Raw genomic sequence first — 19841 nt, 5'->3', positions numbered from 1 at the left:
ACAGCAGGTAAACGCAAGTATTTCCTGTGACTGTGCTTCAAAACCCAATGTCCACCTGGCACATCACCCCACCCTGGACTTGGACAGCCTCTACGACCAACAAAGTAACTAATTAAAAGGCAGACTAACTAAATGGAGCGCATATACACATATACAAGGCGGCAGTCCCAACCTTTGCCAGGACCCTGAAAGACATCGCACCCAACAGCAGCCCCAGCACCTCACACAGGAGCAACAGAGCGATAAGCACCCCGCCCAGACCTGCGAGACCCCAACCCCCCCAAGGATCTCTTTGTACTTTGCTCTGTTCATCTTTCCCTTGAACATGACTAGTCTCCCAGTCCATGCCGCTGAAAAACATCCTCACAGCATGATGCTGCCACCACCATGCTTCACCGTAGGGAGGGTATTGGCCAAGTGATGAGCGGTGCCTGGTTTCCTGCAGATGTGCCACTTGGCATTCAGGCCAAAGAGTCCAATCTTACTTTCATCAGACCAGAGAATCTTGTTTCTCATGGTCTGAGAGTCCTTTAGGTGCATTTTGGCAAACTCCAAGCGGGCTGTCATGTGCCTTTTACTGAGGAGTGGCTTCCGTCTGGCCACTCTACCATAAAAGGCCTGATTGGTGGAGTGCTGCAGAGATGGCTGTCCTTCTGGAAGGTTCTCCCATCTCCACAAATAAACTCTGGAGCTCTGTCAGAGTGACCATCGGGTTCTTGGTCACCACCCTGACCAAGGTCCTTCCCCCTGATTGCTCAGTTTCCGAAGGCACTGTATATATATATACACTGCTCAAAAAAATAAAGGGAACACTTAAACAACACAATGTAACTCCAAGTCAATCACACTTCTGTGAAATCAAACTGTCCACTTAGGAAGCAACACTGATTGACAATAAATGTCACATGCTGTTGTGCAAATGGAATAGACAAAAGGTGGAAATTATAGGCAATTAGCAAGACAGCCCCAATAAAGGAGTGGTTCTGCAGGTGGTGACCACAGACCACTTCTCAGTTCCTATGCTTCCTGGCTGATGTTTTGGTCACTTTTGAATGCTGGCGGTGCTTTCACTCTAGTGATAGCATGAGACGGAGTCTACAACCCACACAAGTGGCTCAGGTAGTGCAGCTCATCCAGGATGGCACATCAATGCGAGCTGTGGCAAGAAGGTTTGCTGTGTCTGTCAGCGTAGTGTCCAGAGCATGGAGGCGCTACAAGGAGACAGGCCAGTACATCAGGAGACGTGGAGGAGGCCGTAGGAGGGCAACAACCCAGCAGCAGGACCGCTACCTCCGCCTTTGTGCAAGGAGGAGCACTGCCAGAGCCCTGCAAAATGACCTCCAGCAGGCCACAAATGTGCATGTGTCAGCATATGGTCTCACAAGGGGTCTGAGGATCTCATCTCAGTACCTAATGGCAGTCAGGCTACCTCTGGCGAGCACATGGAGGGCTGTGCGGCCCCACAAAGAAATGCCACCCCACACCATGACTGACCCACCGCCAAACCGGTCATGCTGGAGGATGTTGCAGGCAGCAGAACGTTCTCCACGGCGTCTCCAGACGCTGTCACGACCCCTTGTGAGACCATAACTACAACATTTTCCATCAAGATAGAACTGCTAAAGGGGGCGGAGTTGCAATCTACTAAAGAGATTAGAGGTCGATACCGATTAATCGGACGATTTTTTTAATTTATTTGTAATAATGACAATTACAACAATACTGAATGAGCACTTATTTTAACTTAATATAATACATCAATAAAATCAATTTAGCCTCAAATAAATAATGAAACATGTTCAATTTGGTTTAAATAATGCAAGAACAAAGTGTTGGAGAAGAAAGTAAAAGTGCAATATGTGCCATGTAAGAAAGCTAACGTTTAAGTTCCTTGCTCAGAACATGAGAACATATGAAAGCTGGTGGTTCCTTTTAACATGAGTCTTCAATATTCCCAGGTAAGAAGTTTTAGGTTGTAGTTATTATAGGAATTATAGGACTATTTCTCTCTATACGATTTGTATTTCATATACCTTTGACTATTGGATGTTCTTATAGGCACTTTAGTATTGCCAGTGTAACAGTATAGCTTCCATCCCTCTCCTCGCCGCTAACTGGGCTCGAACCAGGAACACATCGACAACAGCCACCCTCGAAGCGGCGTTACCCATGCAGAGCAAGGGGAACAACTACTCCAAGTCTCAGAGCGAGTGACGTTTGAAACGCTATTAGCGCGCACCCCGCTAACTAGCTAGCCATTTCACATCGGTTACACCAGCCTAATCTCGGGAGTTGATAGGCTTGAATTCATAAACAGCAGAGCTGCTGGCAAAACGCACAAAAGTGCTGTTTGAATGAATGCTTACGAGCCTGCTGGTGCCCACCATCGCTCAGTCAGACTGCTCTATCAAATCATAGACTTAATTATAACATAATAACACACAGAAATATGAGCCTTAGGTCATTAATATGGTCGAATCCGGAAACTAATTATCTCGAAAACAAAATGTTTATTCTTTCAGTGAAATACGGAACCGTTCCGTATTTTATCTAACGGGTGGCATCCATCAGTCTAAATATTCCTGTTACAATGCACAACTTTCAATGTTATGTCATAATTACGTAAAGTTCTGGCAAATTAGTTCACAATGAGCCAGGCGGCCCAAACTGTTGCATATACCCTGACTCTGCGTGCAATGAACGCAAGAGAAGTGACACAATTTCACCTGGTTAATATTGCCTGCTAACCTGGATTTCTTTTAGCTAAATATGCAGGTTTAAAAATATATACTTCTGTGTATTGATTTTAAGAAAGGCATTGATGATTATGGTTAGGTACACGTTGGAGCAACGACAGTCCTTTTTCGCGAATGCGCACTGCATCGATTATATGCAACGCAGGACACGCTAGATAAACTAGTAATATCATCAACCATGTGTAGTTATAACTAGTGATTATGATTAATTGATTGATTGGTTTTTATAAGATAAGTTTAATACTAGCTAGCAACTTACCTTGGCTTCTTACTGCATTCGCGTAACAGGCGGGCTCCTCATGAGGCAGGTGGTTAGAGCGTTGGACTAGTTAACCGTAAGGTTGCAAGATTGAATCCCTGAGCTGACAAGGTAAAAATCTGTTGTTCTGCCCCTGAACAAGGCAGTTAACCCACCGTTCCTAGGCCGTCATTGAAAATAAGAATGTGTTCTTAACTGACTTGCCAGGTTAAATAAAGGTATAAATATATATATTTAAAAAATAATAATAAATTCATCGGCGTCCAAAATTACCGAATCCGATTGTTATGAAAACTTGAAATCGGCCCTCATTAATCAGCCATTCCGATTAATCGGTCGACCTCTAAAAGAGATAGCCTGCAGAGTCTGTCATACTATCCAGGTCTATGGCCAAACAGCTCGAGCTTCTACTTTTAAAAATCCATCTCTCCAGAAATAAATCTCTCACTGTTGCCGCTTGTTATAGACCCCCCTCAGCTCCCAGCTGTGCCCTGGACACCATATGTGAATTGATTGCCGCCCATCTGTCTTCAGAGTTCGTACTGTTAGGTGACCTAAACTGGGATATGCTCACCACCCCGGCCGTTCCTACAATCTAAGCTAGATGCCCTCAATCTTACACAAATTATCAAGGAACCTACCAGGTACAACCCCAAATCCGTAAACATGGGCACCCTCATAGATATCATCCTGGGTCCGCGGTCAAACGATGACCCCTCGTCACTGTCAAACGCTCCCTAAAACACTTCAGTGAGCAGGCCTTTCTAATCGACCTGGCCTGGGTATCCTGGAAGGATATTGACCTCATCCCGTCAGTAGAGGATGCCTGGTTGTTCTTTAAAAGTGCTTTCCTCCCCATCTTAAAACTTCTTGTAACTATAGGGGGTGCTGTTCCGCATTAGCATTTTTTGGTCTCCAAATTAAACTGCCTCGTGCTCAATTCTTGATCGTACAATATGCATATTATTGTTATTATTGGATAGAAAACACTTTCTAGTTTCTATAGCCGTTGGAATTTTGTCTCTGAGTGGTACAGAACTACTTCTACAGCACTTTTCCTGACAGGGAGTCAGATTTCAGAAATTTTGACCCCTGATCTGGGGTCGGTTTTAAGGTGCCTGTAAATGCTATGGAGAAACCGACACTGCCTACGTCTTCCTCTGGGTGTCAGTACGTCATGACGTTTTGAATGGATTCGATTGCGCAATCAGAGCCACTATAAAACAACAAAACGTGGAAGTACCGTCCTTTCCCTTCGCGCGTCTTACGCAAGATGGACATCAGGCTTGCCTCCTTCCAAATGGTTGTTTAGCCAGTAAAATTTCTCCGGTCATGTTTTTACTCGTTATAGTTGTTGAAAACATCATAATGTAGTTAATTTGAACCGTTTTATAGCAATTTATATCCGTTTAGTGCGATTTTGAGGAATTTCTTTGTCGTGCACTTTGAAGCTTTGGGTACGTTTCGGGGTCTCGGTCGATGTTAGTGGACATTTCGAAGGACAGAGGACATCTATCGACCAAAAGAAGATTAGACCCAAGAAAGGATACATTGCCCAAGAATCTGATGGAAAATCACCTCATAGTAAGAAATATTTAATATGATAAATCGTTGTTCTGTCGAAATATTTTAAACGCATAATCCGCCATTTTGTTTGTTATCGCTTCACTTGGCGAACCCTGTATTGCACAGTAAGGATAATTTTAGAAATGTAAATCAGCGGTTGCATTAAGAACTAATTTGTCTTTCGATTCCTGTCAACCCTGTATTTTTTAGTCAAGTATATGATTAGCTTTCGATTAAACTAGATCACTCTGAAAGATGACGTCCGACATTTTGAGCCTTGATTTGCTAGTATTTTCATTGTATAACCACGGTTTTGTATGGCTAAATATGCACATTTTCGAACAAACTCTATATGTATGTTGTAAAATGATGTTACAGGAGTGTCATCGGAAGAATTCTGAGAAGGTTAGTGAAAAAATTAATATATTTTGGCGATGATTACGTTATAGCTCTCTTTGGCTTGAATCGATGCTCTGGTAACGTTTGCACATGTGGTATGCTAACTTATCGATTTATTGTGTTTTCGCTGTAAAACGCTTAGAAAATCTGAAATATTGTCTGAAATCACAAGATCTGGGTCTTTCCATTGCTATGCTTTGTCTATTCTTATGAAATGTTTTATGATGAGTAAATTGGTCATACACGTTGCTCTCTATAGTAATTCTAGTCGAGTTGTGATGGTCGGTGCAATTGTAAACTGTGATTTCTACCTGAAATATGCACTTTTTTCTAACAAAACCTATCCTATACCATAAATATGTTATCAGACTGTCATCTGATGAGGTTTTTTATTGGTTATTGGCTATCAATATCTTAGTTTAGCCGAATTGGTGATAGCTACTGGTGGAGAGAAAAAATGGTGGACAAAGAAATTGTGTATTTTGCTAACGTGTTTAGCTAATAGATTTACATATTGTGTCTTCCCTGTAAAACATTTTAAAAATCTGAAATGGTGGCTTTATTCACAAGATCTGTATCTTTCATCTGGTGTCTTGGACTTGTGATTTAATGATATTTAGATGCTACTATCTACTTGTGAAGCTATGCTAGCTATGCTAATCAGTGTGTGGGGGGGGTGGGGGGTGATCCCGGACCCGGGGTAGAGGCTCGTGAAAGGTTAAATAAGCATGCCCCTTTCAAAAAATGTAGAACTAAGAACAGATATAGCCCTTGGTTCACTCCAGACTTGACTGCCTTTGACCAGCACAAAAACATCCTGTGGCGTACTGCACTAGCATCGAATAGTCAGGAAGTCAGGAAAGCAAAGGCTAGTTTTTTCAAACAGAAATTTGCATCCTGCAGCACTAATTCCAAAAAGTTTTGAGACACTGTAAAGTCTATGGAGAATAAGAGCACTTGCTCCCAGCTGCCCACTGCACTGAGACTAGGAAACACTGTCACCACCGATAAATCCAGGATAATCGAGAATTTCAATAAGCATTTCTCTACGGCTGGCCATGCTATCCACCTGGCTACCCCAACCCCGACCAACAGCTCTGCACTCCCCGCAGCAACTGGCCCAAGCCCCCCCCAGCTTCTCCTTCACCCAAATCCAGACAGCTGATGTTCTGAAAGAGCTGCAAAATCTGGATCCCTACAAATTCTCTTCCTAAAATTATCCGCCGCCATTGTTGCAACCCCTATTACTAGTCTGTTCAACCTCTCTTCCGTATCGTCTGAGATTCCTAAAGATTGGAAAGCAGCTGTGGTCCCCCCCCTCTTCAAAGGGGGAGACACTCTAGACCCAAACTGTTACAGACCTATATCCATCCTGCCCTGCCTTTCTAAAGTCTTCAAAAGCCAAGTTAACAAACAGATCACCGACCATTTCGAATCCAACCGTACCTTCTCCGCAATGCAATCCGGTTTCCGAGCTGGTCACGGGTGCACCTCAGCCACGCTCAAGGTCCTAAACGATATCATAACCGCCATCGATAAAAGACAGTACTGTGCAGCCGTCTTCATCGACTTGGCCAAGGCTTTCGACTCTGTCAATATATCAATGATATATACCTGCTCTTGCTGCGGGTGATTCTTTGATCCACCTCTACGCAGACGACACCATTCTGTATACATCTGGACCTTCTTTAGACACTATGTTAACAAACCTCCAAACCAACCTCAATGCCATACAGCACTCCTTCCGTGGCTTCCAACTGCTCTTAAATGCTAGTAAAACTAAACGCATGCTCTTCAACCGATCGCTGCCCGCACCCGCCCGCCTGACTAGCATCACTACTCTGGACGGTTCTGACTTAGAATATGTGGACAACTATAAATACCTATGTGTCTGGCTAGACTGTAAATTCTCTTTCCAGGCTCATATTAAGCATCTCCAATCCAAAATGAAATCTAGAATCGACTTCCTATTTCACAACAAATCCTCCCTCACTCATGCTGCCAAACATACCCTCGTAAAACTGACTATCCTACCGAGCCTTGACTTCGGCGATGTCATTTACAAAATAGCCTCCAACAGTCTACTCAGGAAATTGGATGCAGTCTTTCACAGTGCCATCCGTTTTGTCACCAAAGCCCCATATACTACCCACCACTGCGACCTGTATGCTCTCGTTGGCTGGCCCTCGCTACATATTCGTCGCCAAACCCACTGGTTCCAGGTCATAAGTCTTTGCTAGGTAAAGCTCCGCCTTATCTCAGCTCACTGGTCACCATAGCAACACCCACCCGTAGCACGCGCTCCAGCAGGTATATTTCACTGGTCATCCCCAAAGCCAACACCCCCTTTGGCCGCCTTTCCTTCCAGTTCTCTGCTGCCAATGACTGGAACGAATTGCAAAAATCACTGAAGCTGGAGACTTACATCTCTCTCACTAACTTTAAGCGTCTGCTGTCAGAACAGCTTACCGATCACTGCAGCTGTACACAGCCCATCTGTAAATAGCCCATCCAACTACCTACCTCATCCCCATATTTGTTTTAGTTTTTCTGCTCTTTTGCACACCAGTATTTCTACTTGCACATCCTCATCTGCACATTCTATCACTCCAGTGTTAACTGCTAAATTGTAATTACTTCGCCACTATGGCCTATATATTGCCTTACCTCCTTCCTTCATTTGCAGACACTGTATACAGATTTTTCTACTGTGTTATTGACTGTACCTTTGTTTATCCCTTGTGTAACTCCATGTTGTTGTTTTTGTCACACTGCTTTGCTTTATCTTGGCCAGGTCGCAGTTGTAAATCAGAACTTGTTCTCAACTGGCCTACCTGGTTAAATAAAGGTGAAATAAAAAATAATCAACAATTTACGACAATCAGATGAGACTGACATGAGGTAAAGAATAATTCATTAATAGAATACTAATTGATCAGATATTAAAATATCTAAAGAGCTATATTCTGAAAATTATAACTTTGTAATCTGAAGATTTTTCATGGTACCCCAACTTCCTAGTAAATTAAATTTACATGATTAGTTTATTCGCGTAATAATTACAGAGAATGTATTTGATAAAATAAGTCTTCACCTTAATGATGCCAAAGACACGACAGTATATATACAGTGGGGAGAACAAGTATTTGACACACTGCCGATTTTGCAGGTTTTCCTACTTACAAAGCATGTAGAGGTCTGTAATTTTTATCATAGGTACACTTCAACTGTGAGAGACGGAATCTAAAACAGAAATCCAGAAAATCACATTGTATGATTTTTAAGTAATTCATTTGCATTTTATTGCATGACATAAGTATTTGATACATCAGAAAAGCAGAACTTAATATTTGGTACAGAAACCTTTGTTGCAATTACAGAGATCATACGTTTCCTGTAGTTCTTGACCAGGTTTGCACACACTGCAGCAGGGATTTTGGCCCACTCCTCCATACAGACCTTCTCCAGATCCTTCATGTTTCGGGGCTGTCGCTGGGCAATACGGACTTTCAGGTCTGGAGACTGGCTAGGCCACTCCAGGACCTTGAGATGCTTCTTACGGAGCCACTCCTTAGTTGCCCTGGCTGTGTGTTTCGGGTCATTGTCATGCTGGAAGACCCAGCCACGACCCATCTTCAATGCTCTTACTGAGGGAAGGAGGTTGTTGGCCAAGATCTCGCGATACATGGCCCCATCCATCCTCCCCTCAATACGGTGCAGTCGTCCTGTCCCCTTTGCAGAAAAGCATCCCCAAAGAATGATGTTTCCACCTCCATGCTTCACGGTTGGGATAGTGTTCTTCGGGTTGTACTCATCCTTCTTCTTCCTCCAAACACGGCAAGTGGAGTTTAGACCAAAAAGCTCTATTTTTGTCTCATCAGACCACATGACCTTCTCCCATTCCTCTGGATCATCCAGATGGTCATTGGCAAACTTCAGACGGGCCTGGACATGCGCTGGCTTGAGCAGGGGGACCTTGCGTGCGCTGCAGGATTTTAATCCATGACGGCGTAGTGTGTTACTAATGGTTTTCTTTGAGACTGTGTTCCCAGCTCTCTTCAGGTCATTGACCAGGTCCTGCCGTGTAGTTCTGGGCTGATCCCTCACCTTCCTCATGATCATTGATGCCCCACGAGGTGAGATCTTGCATGGAGCCCCAGACCGAGGGTGATTGACCGTCATCTTCAACTTCTTCCATTTTCTAATAATTGCGTCAACAGTTGTTGCCTTCTCACCAAGCTGCTTGCCTATTGTCCTGTAGCCCATCCCAGCCTTGTGCAGGTCTACAATTTTAACCCTGATGTCCTTACACAGCTCTCTGGTCTTGGCCATTGTGGAGAGGTTGGAGTCTGTTTGATTGAGTGTGTGGACAGGTGTCTTTTATACAGGTAACGAGTTCAAACAGGTGCAGTTAATACAGGTAATGAGTGGAGAACAGGAGGGCTTCTTAAAGAAAAACTAACAGGTCTGTGAGAGCCGGAATTCTTACTGGTTGGTAGGTGATCAAATACTTATGTCATGCAATAAAATGCAAATTAATTACTTAAAAATCATACAATGTGATTTTCTGGATTTTTGTTTTAAATTCCGTCTCTCACAGTTGAAGTGTACCTATGATAAAAAATGACAGACCTCTACACGCTTTGTAAGTAGGAAAACCTGCAAAATCGGCAGTGTGTCAAATACTTGTTCTCCCCACTGTATATATACACACGTACATACCGACATATTTATTTATACTCCGGACTCTGACATTGCTCATCCTAATATTTCTATTTCTTAATTCCACTCTTTTAGATTTGTGTGTATTGTTTGATATTACTGCACTGTTGAAGCTAGGAACCCAACATTTCGCTACACCTGCAATAACATCTGCTAAACATGTGTATGCGACCAATAACATTTGATTTGAGTAGTACTGTAGACTACTTTATCACCAACCTCAACCCAGAGTCTCTCAGGGCGTTTACAGTCAGTCAACTGACACCCCTATCAGACCACAGCAAAATCACAGTCTACTTGAACAAAGCAATAATCAATCATGAGACATCAAAACCAAACAAACTGCATACTATTAAGACATGCTGTAGATGAAGGAAAGTAGTGTAGAAACCTACCCAAAAACTATTAGTCAACAACAAATGCAATCCCTTTAAGACATCTTCCTGGGCAAAATGTTTCACTGCAATTGTGAAGGTGTTAACCTGGCAGTAGGACGCCTAAACCTAAACCCTTTCAGCTTCCCTATAAAATCATAACATTTCAAGCAGACAACGTAAGAAAATTAACAACAATGACAAATGGTTTGATGAAGAATGCAAAGCCTATGAAAGCAATTGAGAAACCTATCCAACCAAAAACAGACCCATAGAACCTGAACATACGCCTTCACTATAGTGAAACACTAAAACAGTACAGAAATACACTAAGACAAAAGAAGGAACGGCATGTCAGAAGTCATCTCTATGTAATTGAAGAATCTAACCACTTCTGGGAAAATTGGAACATATTAAACCAACAACACGAAGAGCTACAATATCTATACAAAATGGAAACCACTTCTTTTTGCCCTATAACAAAGAACAAATAGCAAAAACATATACAGTACATGATGAATTACAAATCTTAGAAACAGCCATTAAAGACTACCAGAACCCACTGGATTATCCAATTACATTGAATGAACTACAGGACAAAATACAAAAACTACAACCAAAAAAAGCCTGTGGTGTTGATGGTCTCCTAATTGAAATAATAAAATATACAGACAAATTCCAACTGGCTATACTTAAACTCTTTATCATCCTCAACTATGGCATCTTCCCCAATATTTGGAACCAGGGACTGATCATCCCAATCCACAAAAATGTTGACAAATTTGACCACGGCTACTTCCGGCATCCTAGGGAAAATACTCTGCATTATCAAACAATGTCAAATTGGCTTTTTACCAAATTCCCATGCAACAGACCACGTATTCACCCTGCACACCCCAATTGACAAACAAATAAACCAAAACCAAGGCAAAGTGTTGTCATGGTTTGTTGATTTCAAAAAAGCTTGTGACTCAATTTGGGATGATGGTCTGCTGTATAAATTGATGGAAAGTGGTGTTGTGGGAAAAACATAACATAATAAAATCAATGTACACAAACACATAAAATTGGCAAAACAACACACAAGTTTCTTTCTTCAGGGCTGTGGGGTGACACAGGGATGCAGCTTAAGCCCCACCCTCTTCAACATATACAGTGGGGAGAACAAGTATTTGATACACTGCCGATTTTGCAGGTTTTCCTACTTACAAAGCATATAGAGGTCTGTAATTTTTATCATAGGTACACTTCAACTGTGAGAGACGGAATCTAAAACAAAAATCCAGAAAATCACATTGTATGATTTTTAAGTAATGAATTTGCATTTTATTGCATGACATAAGTATTTGATACATCAGAAAAGCAGAACTTAATATTTGGTACAGAAACCTTTGTTTGCAATTACAGAGATCATACGTTTCCTGTAGTTCTTGACCAGGTTTGCACACACTGCAGCAGGGATTTTGGCCCACTCCTCTATACAGACCTTCTCCAGATCCTTCAGGTTTTGGGGCTGTCGCTGGGCAATACGGACTTTCAGCTCCCTCCAAAGATTTTCTATTGGGTTCAGGTCTGGAGACTGGCTAGGCCACTCCAGGACCTTGAGATGCTTCTTACGGAGCCACTCCTTAGTTGCCCTGGCTGTGTGTTTCGGGTCGTTGTCATGCTGGAAGACCCAGCCACGACCCATCTTCAATGCTCTTACTGAGGGAAGGAGGTTGTTGGCCAAGATCTCGCGATACATGGCCCCATCCATCCTCCCCTCAATACGGTGCAGTCGTCCTGTCCCCTTTGCAGAAAAGCATCCCCAAAGAATGATGTTTCCACCTCCATGCTTCACGGTTGGGATGGTGTTCTTGGGGTTGTACTCATCCTTCTTCTTCCTCCAAACACGGCGAGTGGAGTTTAGACCAAAAAGCTCTATTTTTGTCTCATCAGACCACATGACCTTCTCCCATTCCTCCTCTGGATCATCCAGATAGTCATTGGCAAACTTCAGACGGGCCTGGACATGCGCTGGCTTGAGCAGGGGGACCTTGCGTGCGCTGCAGGATTTTAATCCATGACGGCGTAGTGTGTTACTAATGAATTTCTTTGAGACTGTGGTCCCAGCTCTCTTCAGGTCATTGACCAGGTCCTGCCGTGTAGTTCTGGGCTCATCCCTCACCTTCCTCATGATCATTGATGCCCCACGAGGTGAGATCTTGCATGGAGCCCCAGACCGAGGGTGATTGACCGTCATCTTGAACTTCTTCCATTTTCTAATAATTGCGCCAACAGTTGTTGCCTTCTCACCAAGCTGCTTGCCTATTGTCCTGTAGCACATCCCAGCCTTGTGCAGGTCTACAATTGTATCCCTGATGTCCTTACACAGCTCTCTGGTCTTGGCCATTGTGGAGAGGTTGGAGTCTGTTGGATTGAGTGTGTGGACAGGTGTCTTTTATACAGGTAACGAGTTCAAACTGGTGCAGTTAATACAGGTAATGAGTGGAGAACAGGAGGGCTTCTTAAAGAAAAACTAACAGGTCTGTGAGAGCCGGAATTCTTACTGGTTGGTAGGTGATCAAATACTTATGTCATGCAATAAAATGCAAATTAATTACTTAAAAATCATACAATGTGATTTTCTGGATTTTTGTTTTACATTCCGTCTCTCACAGTTGAAGTGTACCTATGATAAAAATTACAGACCTCTACATGCTTTGTAAGTAGGAAAACCTGCAAAATCGGCAGTGTATCAAATACTTGTTCTCCCCACTGTATATCAATGAATTGGCGAGGGCACTAGAACAGTCTGCAGCACACGGCCTCACCCTACTAGACTTTGAAGTCATGTCTACTGTTTGCAGATGATCTGGTGCGTCTGTCCCCAACGAAGGGCCTACAGCAGCACCTAGATTTTCCGCAAAGATTTTGTCAGACCTGGGACCTGACCGTGAATCTCTCAGTAAGACAAAGATAATGGTGTTCCAAAAAATGTCCAGTTGCCAGGGCTACAAATTTCATCTAGACACCGTTGCCTTAGAACACACAAAGACCTATACCTACCTCAACCTAAACATCAGCACCACAAGTAACTTCCACAAAGCTGTGAACGATCTGAGAGACAAGGCAAGAAGGGCCATCTACGCCATCAAAATAACATTATATTTGACATCCCTATTAGGATCTGGCTAAAAATACTTGAATCAGTTATAGAACCCATTGCCCTCCATGGTTATGAGGTCCGGGGTCCACTCAGCAACCAAGAAGTCACTAAATGTGTCAAACACCAAATTGAGACTCTGCATGCAGAATTCTGCAAAAACATCATCCGTATACAACTTAAAAGCCCAAATAATGCATGCAGAGCAGAATTAATATGATACCCACTAATTATCAACATCCAGAAAAGAGATGTTCAATTCAACAACCATCTCAAAGGAAGTGACTCCCAAACCATCCATATCAAAGCCAACACCTACAGAGAGATGAACCTAGAGAAGAGACCCCTCAGCCAGTTGGTTCTGGGGCTCTATTCACAAACTGTACCCACAGAGCCCTAGGAGAGCAACACGATTAGACCCAACCAAATCATGAGAAAACAAAAAGATAATTACTTGACACATTGGAAAGAATTAACCAAAAAACAGAGTACCTGACCACTGTGACTGACCCAAAATTAAGAAAAGCTTTTACTATGTACAGACTCAGTGACCATAGCCTTGCTATTGAGAGGCTGCAGACATTTTTTGGTACCCTTCCCCAGATCTGTGCCTCGACACAATCCTGTCTCAGAGCTCTACGAACAAATTTCTTCGACCTCATGGCTTGGTTTTTGCTCTGACATGTACTGTCAACTGTGGGACCATACATAGACAGGTGTGTGCCTTTCCAAATCATGTCCAATCATTTTTACCACAGGTGATCAATGGAAACAGGATGCACCTGATCTCAATTTCAAGACTCATAGCAAAAGGTCTGAATATTTCTCAAAACCTGTTTTTGTTTTGTCATTATGGGGTACTATGTGTAGATTGATGAGGACATTTTTGGATTCCAACCATTTTAGAATAAGGCTGTCTAAATACTTTCCGAATGCTTCCCATGCCAAGAACGAAAAAGTACAAAAATGTATGCCCTCACTACTGTAAGTCGCTCTGGATAAGAGCATCTGCTAAATTACAAAAAATTCAAATATAATAAAGCCCCTTTGAATCTAATTGAATTGAGAGAGAGAGAGAGAGAGAGAGGGAGGGAGAAAGCAAGAGCGGGAGAGAGATGGAGAGGGAGAGAGAGGGGGGGAGGGGAGCGAGAGAGGGGGGAGAGGTAGAGAAGGAGAGAGCAACAGAGAAAGAGAGCAAAAGAGCAGGAGAGCGCAACAGAGAGAAAGAAAGCAGGGGAGAGAGCAAGAGAGAAAGAGAGCAGGGGAGAGAGCAACAGAGGGAAAAAGAGTAGGGGAGAGAGCAACAGAGAGAGAGCAGGGGAGAGAGCAACAGAGAGAAAGAGAGCAGGGGAGAGAGCAACAGAGAGAAAGAGAGCAGGGGAGAGAGCAACAGAGAGAAAGAGAGCATGGGAGAGAGCAACAGAGAGAAAGAGAGCATGGGAGAGAGCAACAGAGAGAGAGAGCAACAGAGAGAAAGAGAGCAGGGGAGAGAGCAACAGGGAGAAAGAGAGCAGGGGAGAGAGCAACAGAGAGAAAGAGAGCAGGGGAGAGAGCAACAGAGAGAGAGCAGGGGAGAGAGCAAGAGAGAGAGAGAGAGCAACAGAGAGAAAGAGAGCAACAAAGAGAGAGAGCAGGGGAGAGAGAGAGAGAGACTGCTCTAATGCTCTCTGTTTAAATGCTAATATGTGTGGTGGTGATGATGAGTTAAAGGGCTAAAGAGCACATAGTCCTGCTGGTAGGATTTTAGAATAGAGTTCATCTGAACATACTAGAAGGAGGGGAAAGCAGTTTATTGAGGGGAAATAGGAACAGATTTCCATCAAAATATAACCGGTAATAGATAGAACATAATTACACTTTCTCTCGCACACACACACACACACACACACACACACACACACACACACACACACACACACACACACACACACACACACACACACACACACACACACACACTGTCCATCCCTCAGTCTTAGCACGTCCCTCACTGCCCAACACACTAATCTCTCTGAAATCCAATTAATCACTCATTTGCATAAGTCATTATGTCTGTCAGGATGTAGGATGTCGTCAATCTTGGGAAACACACATTCGACCGCCACTCGCTGCCCAAAGTTTATACACGCTAAAACGATTTATGTTTCATTTGGGTTTTGTCTTTGACTAATGATGATTGAGAGTGTTCCTAGCTGAAAATATAATTGGGGCAATGCGAGTTGTTGTGTTTCGGGTTTGCTGAGTTTAGTGTTTTTACTTTGCTATTGTGTAGAATTATGAAGCAATGAGAGGTGTTTGTTTCAGAGATACATCCATATTCAGTTCCTTGCGCCATCATTTGGGACAAATACATGCGCGCGACTAGAGTATAGAAGATGAATGTTCACACCAGGTGTTTTACGACTTCCTTTAGCACTGTATATCAAGAGATAAATCCTACTTCGTTGTGAGGAGTTGTACATAGTATATACCTCAGTGCAGTATGTTAAGACCACATCATATTACGATGGTTGTCACATACTGTATTTGTTTATTACCATAGTAAGGTAACTTCATAAATGAAAACAATCTTTAAAAGCTTAGGAGGGTTGGGAGATGGGACTTGTTATTGAATTCATCCTCAATCTACCAGCCTCAATTACAGCAAATGTTTACTATATTCTTTGTGGACTGGAGGTATCTGCCGTTGATTAACAGAAAGCCCTGGAATAGAAAACATTCATTTTCCAGTTTCCACAGCAAAATCAGAACAGCGCAGGAAACTCAATATCACAACAGCCTTTCTTTTGTCACCTCTGGTCTTTCTTGACAGATGCTGGAGGGAACATCAGTGTGTGTACAGCTGGCTCTCTCTCTAGAGTCATGCTGGATCTAGCAGCATTTGTATGTTTGTTTTAAATGATGGAGCAGACCACAGAGTAGACAACATTTCTCCATGCATTTCAGTCTGAGAACTGAGTGTGTCCTCAGTCCTAGAAGTTTAAAGGTCCATGATTTACCTGTGTTTTATATATATTTCCACACTATGAGGTTGGAATAATACTGTGAAATTGTGAAAATTATAACAATGCCCTTTTAGTGTAAGAGCTGTTTGAAAAGACTGCCTGAGTTTTGGCTTTCCATGGTGACATCACCATGCGGTAAATTAGTTAATAGACCAATAAAAGAGTTCCAAACCTCTCTTCCAATAACAGGATTTATTTGTGTAATTTTTCTCCACTTAGACTACTCCCATACAGTACTAACAAAATTCTTGCTCGAGAAATTGCCCTTTGCAAAGCTTTTTTGTTTTTTACCAGTTTATTCAAAACTATCACAGCGCTTAATGGTTACCCAGAAATTATTTGATATTGAGATAAAAACGGCTACATTGGACCTTTACGGGCATAAGGCCAGGGGATGAGCATCAGAAGATAACTGCAGGCCTCAATCACCAAATCAATGGGAAAGATTGGCACTCTAACATTCAATATCCCCCATCTGCACCCACTGTATTGGTTTGAAGTTTGTTTGTACGGTAACACATTTCTTGTACCCCCGAACAACCTGAGAACCCAACTACATCCCCCACGCTACTTCACTCTCCACTTCCACCTAATGAGTCATTACCTTCCATATACATCTTTCTGCTTCATTTACGCCATTCTTAACTACACAGATCTATCATAGCATTATCCTCCAGTCCTCACTAGCACCTAGCTCTCTCTGTCTGATTTATTTCGATTACCTCTTTGCGTCTCGCCTCTCACTGCAGACGGAAAAGGCACCTTGAACCTTTTTAATTAAGAAACTGTAATTTAAAACTTCATCAGTCCTTACTGCGCGGTGGCCATGACGGGGCCGGAGGATCCGCGGGGCTCTCTGTCTTCAGACGAGAGGGTCATTTTTCAGGTGGGGGTGAAAGGATGCGAATAGGCTAGGTAAATAAGGAGTGGGCGAAGAGTGATGCGCCTTCCCCAAAAAACCACTCAGCAGCGTCGATGTTCAGGGGGTGTTGCTTTGTCAAAGACGAGGCCAAACTTGATTAAAGTTTCCCCTCTTGTTTATTACACACTGGGTGAGCTTGGCGCCATTAATCAAGCTTAAGCATGTGTATGTGTTGTGTGTGTTCGTCAAGCATGCGTGTGGAGAAGAGCCTGAACCCTACTTCCTTCTCTCACTAAAACAACAAAACTTTTCTCACCTTTTAGCAGACATCTAAGCGATTGCTTAACTTCTCTTTTGTCCTTTAGCAGGGGATGATAAATTGTCCTCTAGCTACCAAGGCCTACTGATTTTTGCCCCCCCCCAATTTTTTATTTATTTCAGCCTTGGGTTAAGAATGATAGCTGCATGATAACGTTTGTGGATTGTGGATCAATGAAAAGACCATTCATCACATTCAATACCCAACTCCTTTCCACCTTATTCAGTGACGTTTAGAAAACAGCCTTGGTAACTTGCAGCCTGTAATTCCTCCCTGACACTCAGCCTGGATGCCAGCTTGTCTCTGCTTCAACCAAATCTTTTGTCCAAAGACATTTTGTGCATGAAAATACAAATTACCTCTCATCACTGTTTAGTGACGTCTATACAGTACGATGACCTCGGTGACTCATAACCTGTCTCATTCCATATAACCCTCGGGTCTCATGTTGTCATGGCAACAAAAGGAGTTGGCTAAAGCAGACAGTGAGACAGGCATCCAGGCTGCAGGGACAACGGTTTCAAACCACCACTACTGATTTGATGATCCTCTGACAAAATGGAGCAGCAGGAGAAAGTGGCCGAGACTTATTGATAACGTCCAATCCGCTCTGGTATTCATTGGACTGTGTTTAAAATTCCTCCAATTTGTCCAGTCCGTAACACAATTCTCCACCCCAGTTCAACCTCATGGACAGGCCTATACTTTCCTCTGACAGACAAGCAGAAGTTGATTTGTTTACTTGGCAAAGCTTTATTGAGTGTGATGATGTCATCCATTCTCATACAAAGCCCCAGCCCAGTCTAGCCCAGCTGTGGAGACTGTCAACATCTTTTCCCTCTCCCATCCTGACGAGAGGCCTGCTGATATAAAAAGACTAGCAGTGTCTGAAGATGTAATTCTGAGAAGTCTCTCTAGGGTACGGTGGAAGGCCCATAGCGAAAATCCTTCAATTAACTAACCGCCGACTACAGCTTCATCTAGTGAGGAAAGTCACCTTCAACAATTGAATTATTCTCAAATTAAAACACAATCATCCCATATCAATCAAAATGCATTACCTTTGATCGTTATCTCTGAATGGGTTTAATCTCGTCTTGTACGCGTGCCAAGATAAGTTTCACCCACCATATCACTCATTATCATCATACAGTGAGCATAAGAAATACATCAGAGACCTTTAAACCTTTTCAAGCAAACACACCTTTTGTATTTTGGACACATTTTTGCACACAGCAAAAAAGTATTGGAAGACAAAAATGTGAAGTAGGATGAGGAGTAAGCTGAACAGGCAGTGTGTTAGTCTTGCATAATTCCACTATAAAACAACTACAGTACTTGAAACTCAATCTTCTATGGTCAGTTTATGAAGTTTATGGTCAGGTGCTATGAGGCAAGAGGAACAACATGTAACCCAATCCATGTGGTCAGTTTGTGTTGCTTAAAAGAAATGAATGGCCCACTAAAATTATATATGGATCTTTTCGGTCTGTGACATAAGATATGTTGAAGATTCATTCACTCAGCACCATATGTCCTGTAAATAGTGTTTCTCCTCCCTGAGTCCAGCCAATCTCTTCATGGCATCTAGTTTATCCAGCTGAAGCTCTGCTGATACCATCTGTATCAGGGTTTCGTTCACGTCTTTAGCCATGTTCTTAGCATCACTGTGGGAGCAAAGTAATTAAGTCAGTAAATCCAGATCCACAGCCACTAAAATAATGAACCAGACTATTCCATGGTTTTCCTATTGACATCTTCATCACCACCATCAAAGCTAAGCTCACCCGCAGACGTAGAGGTATCCATTCTCTTTGAGGAGGAGGTTGATGATGTCTTTGGCATGGAGGAGCAGGTTGTGTTGGACGTATCTAGTTCCTGTCTTGGTCTCTGTCCCCATCTGAGTGTCTCGCGAGAAACACACTTTCAGATGGGTCAGGGTTCCTTTACCCACAAACCCCTGCAGCTCCTCTCTGGAGGAAAAAATAAAGAAGTGTGAGCGAGAGCAAGAAGAGAAGAGAAGAAAGAGGAGAAAAGAGAGAGAGAGAGAGAAAGAGGAGAGAGCAAGAGAACAGAGAAGAATAAGAGAAGCGCAAGAGGAGAAGAAAAAGAGAGTTAGTTCAGGGCATGAAAACAGTTTTCATTTCCAAAATAGACAAAAAACAGTCAAGCTCAATAAAGTTCCATCCCAGCCGTGTGTACAAGCCTACGTATAAAAACCACAGGCCACCGATATGTCTTATTTAATGGAAGATAAATGGTCAAATATGGATTTCATAAGCAAGGTCGAGGCCCTCTTATAAGCATATTTTTACAATCAATCCACCTATCCTTGCCACAACACTGTGTGTGTTCCATCTCAATATGTTTTTTAATAGGGCCTTGGGTAGGTAGCAACAGTAAGGTCTACTGAGTTTTCTGAGCCGGTGAAGAA

At 42.8% G+C, this 19841-nt stretch overlaps 1 protein-coding gene across 4 annotated transcripts in view; it reads right to left on the bottom strand.

Moving 5' to 3' along the window:
• Positions 1–18477: 18477 nt before the first annotated feature.
• LOC139583618 (methionine synthase reductase-like) overlaps positions 18478–19841 on the bottom strand; it is a 46764-nt gene continuing 45400 nt past the window's right edge. For all 4 annotated transcript variants that reach the window (XM_071414893.1, XM_071414891.1, XM_071414892.1 and 1 more), the window contains exons 14-15: positions 19195–19380; positions 18478–19074 (exon numbers count right to left, since the gene is read on the bottom strand). In XM_071414893.1, the coding sequence (XP_071270994.1) occupies positions 18930–19074; positions 19195–19380 (331 nt within the window). In that variant the 3' untranslated portion in view covers positions 18478–18929. The remainder of the gene's footprint in view (positions 19075–19194; positions 19381–19841) is intronic.

Source organism: Salvelinus alpinus, chromosome 8 (assembly GCF_045679555.1).
Source record: "Salvelinus alpinus chromosome 8, SLU_Salpinus.1, whole genome shotgun sequence".
Classification (NCBI taxonomy): domain Eukaryota; kingdom Metazoa; phylum Chordata; class Actinopteri; order Salmoniformes; family Salmonidae; genus Salvelinus; species Salvelinus alpinus.
This window is presented reverse-complemented; position numbering and strand designations above follow the sequence as displayed.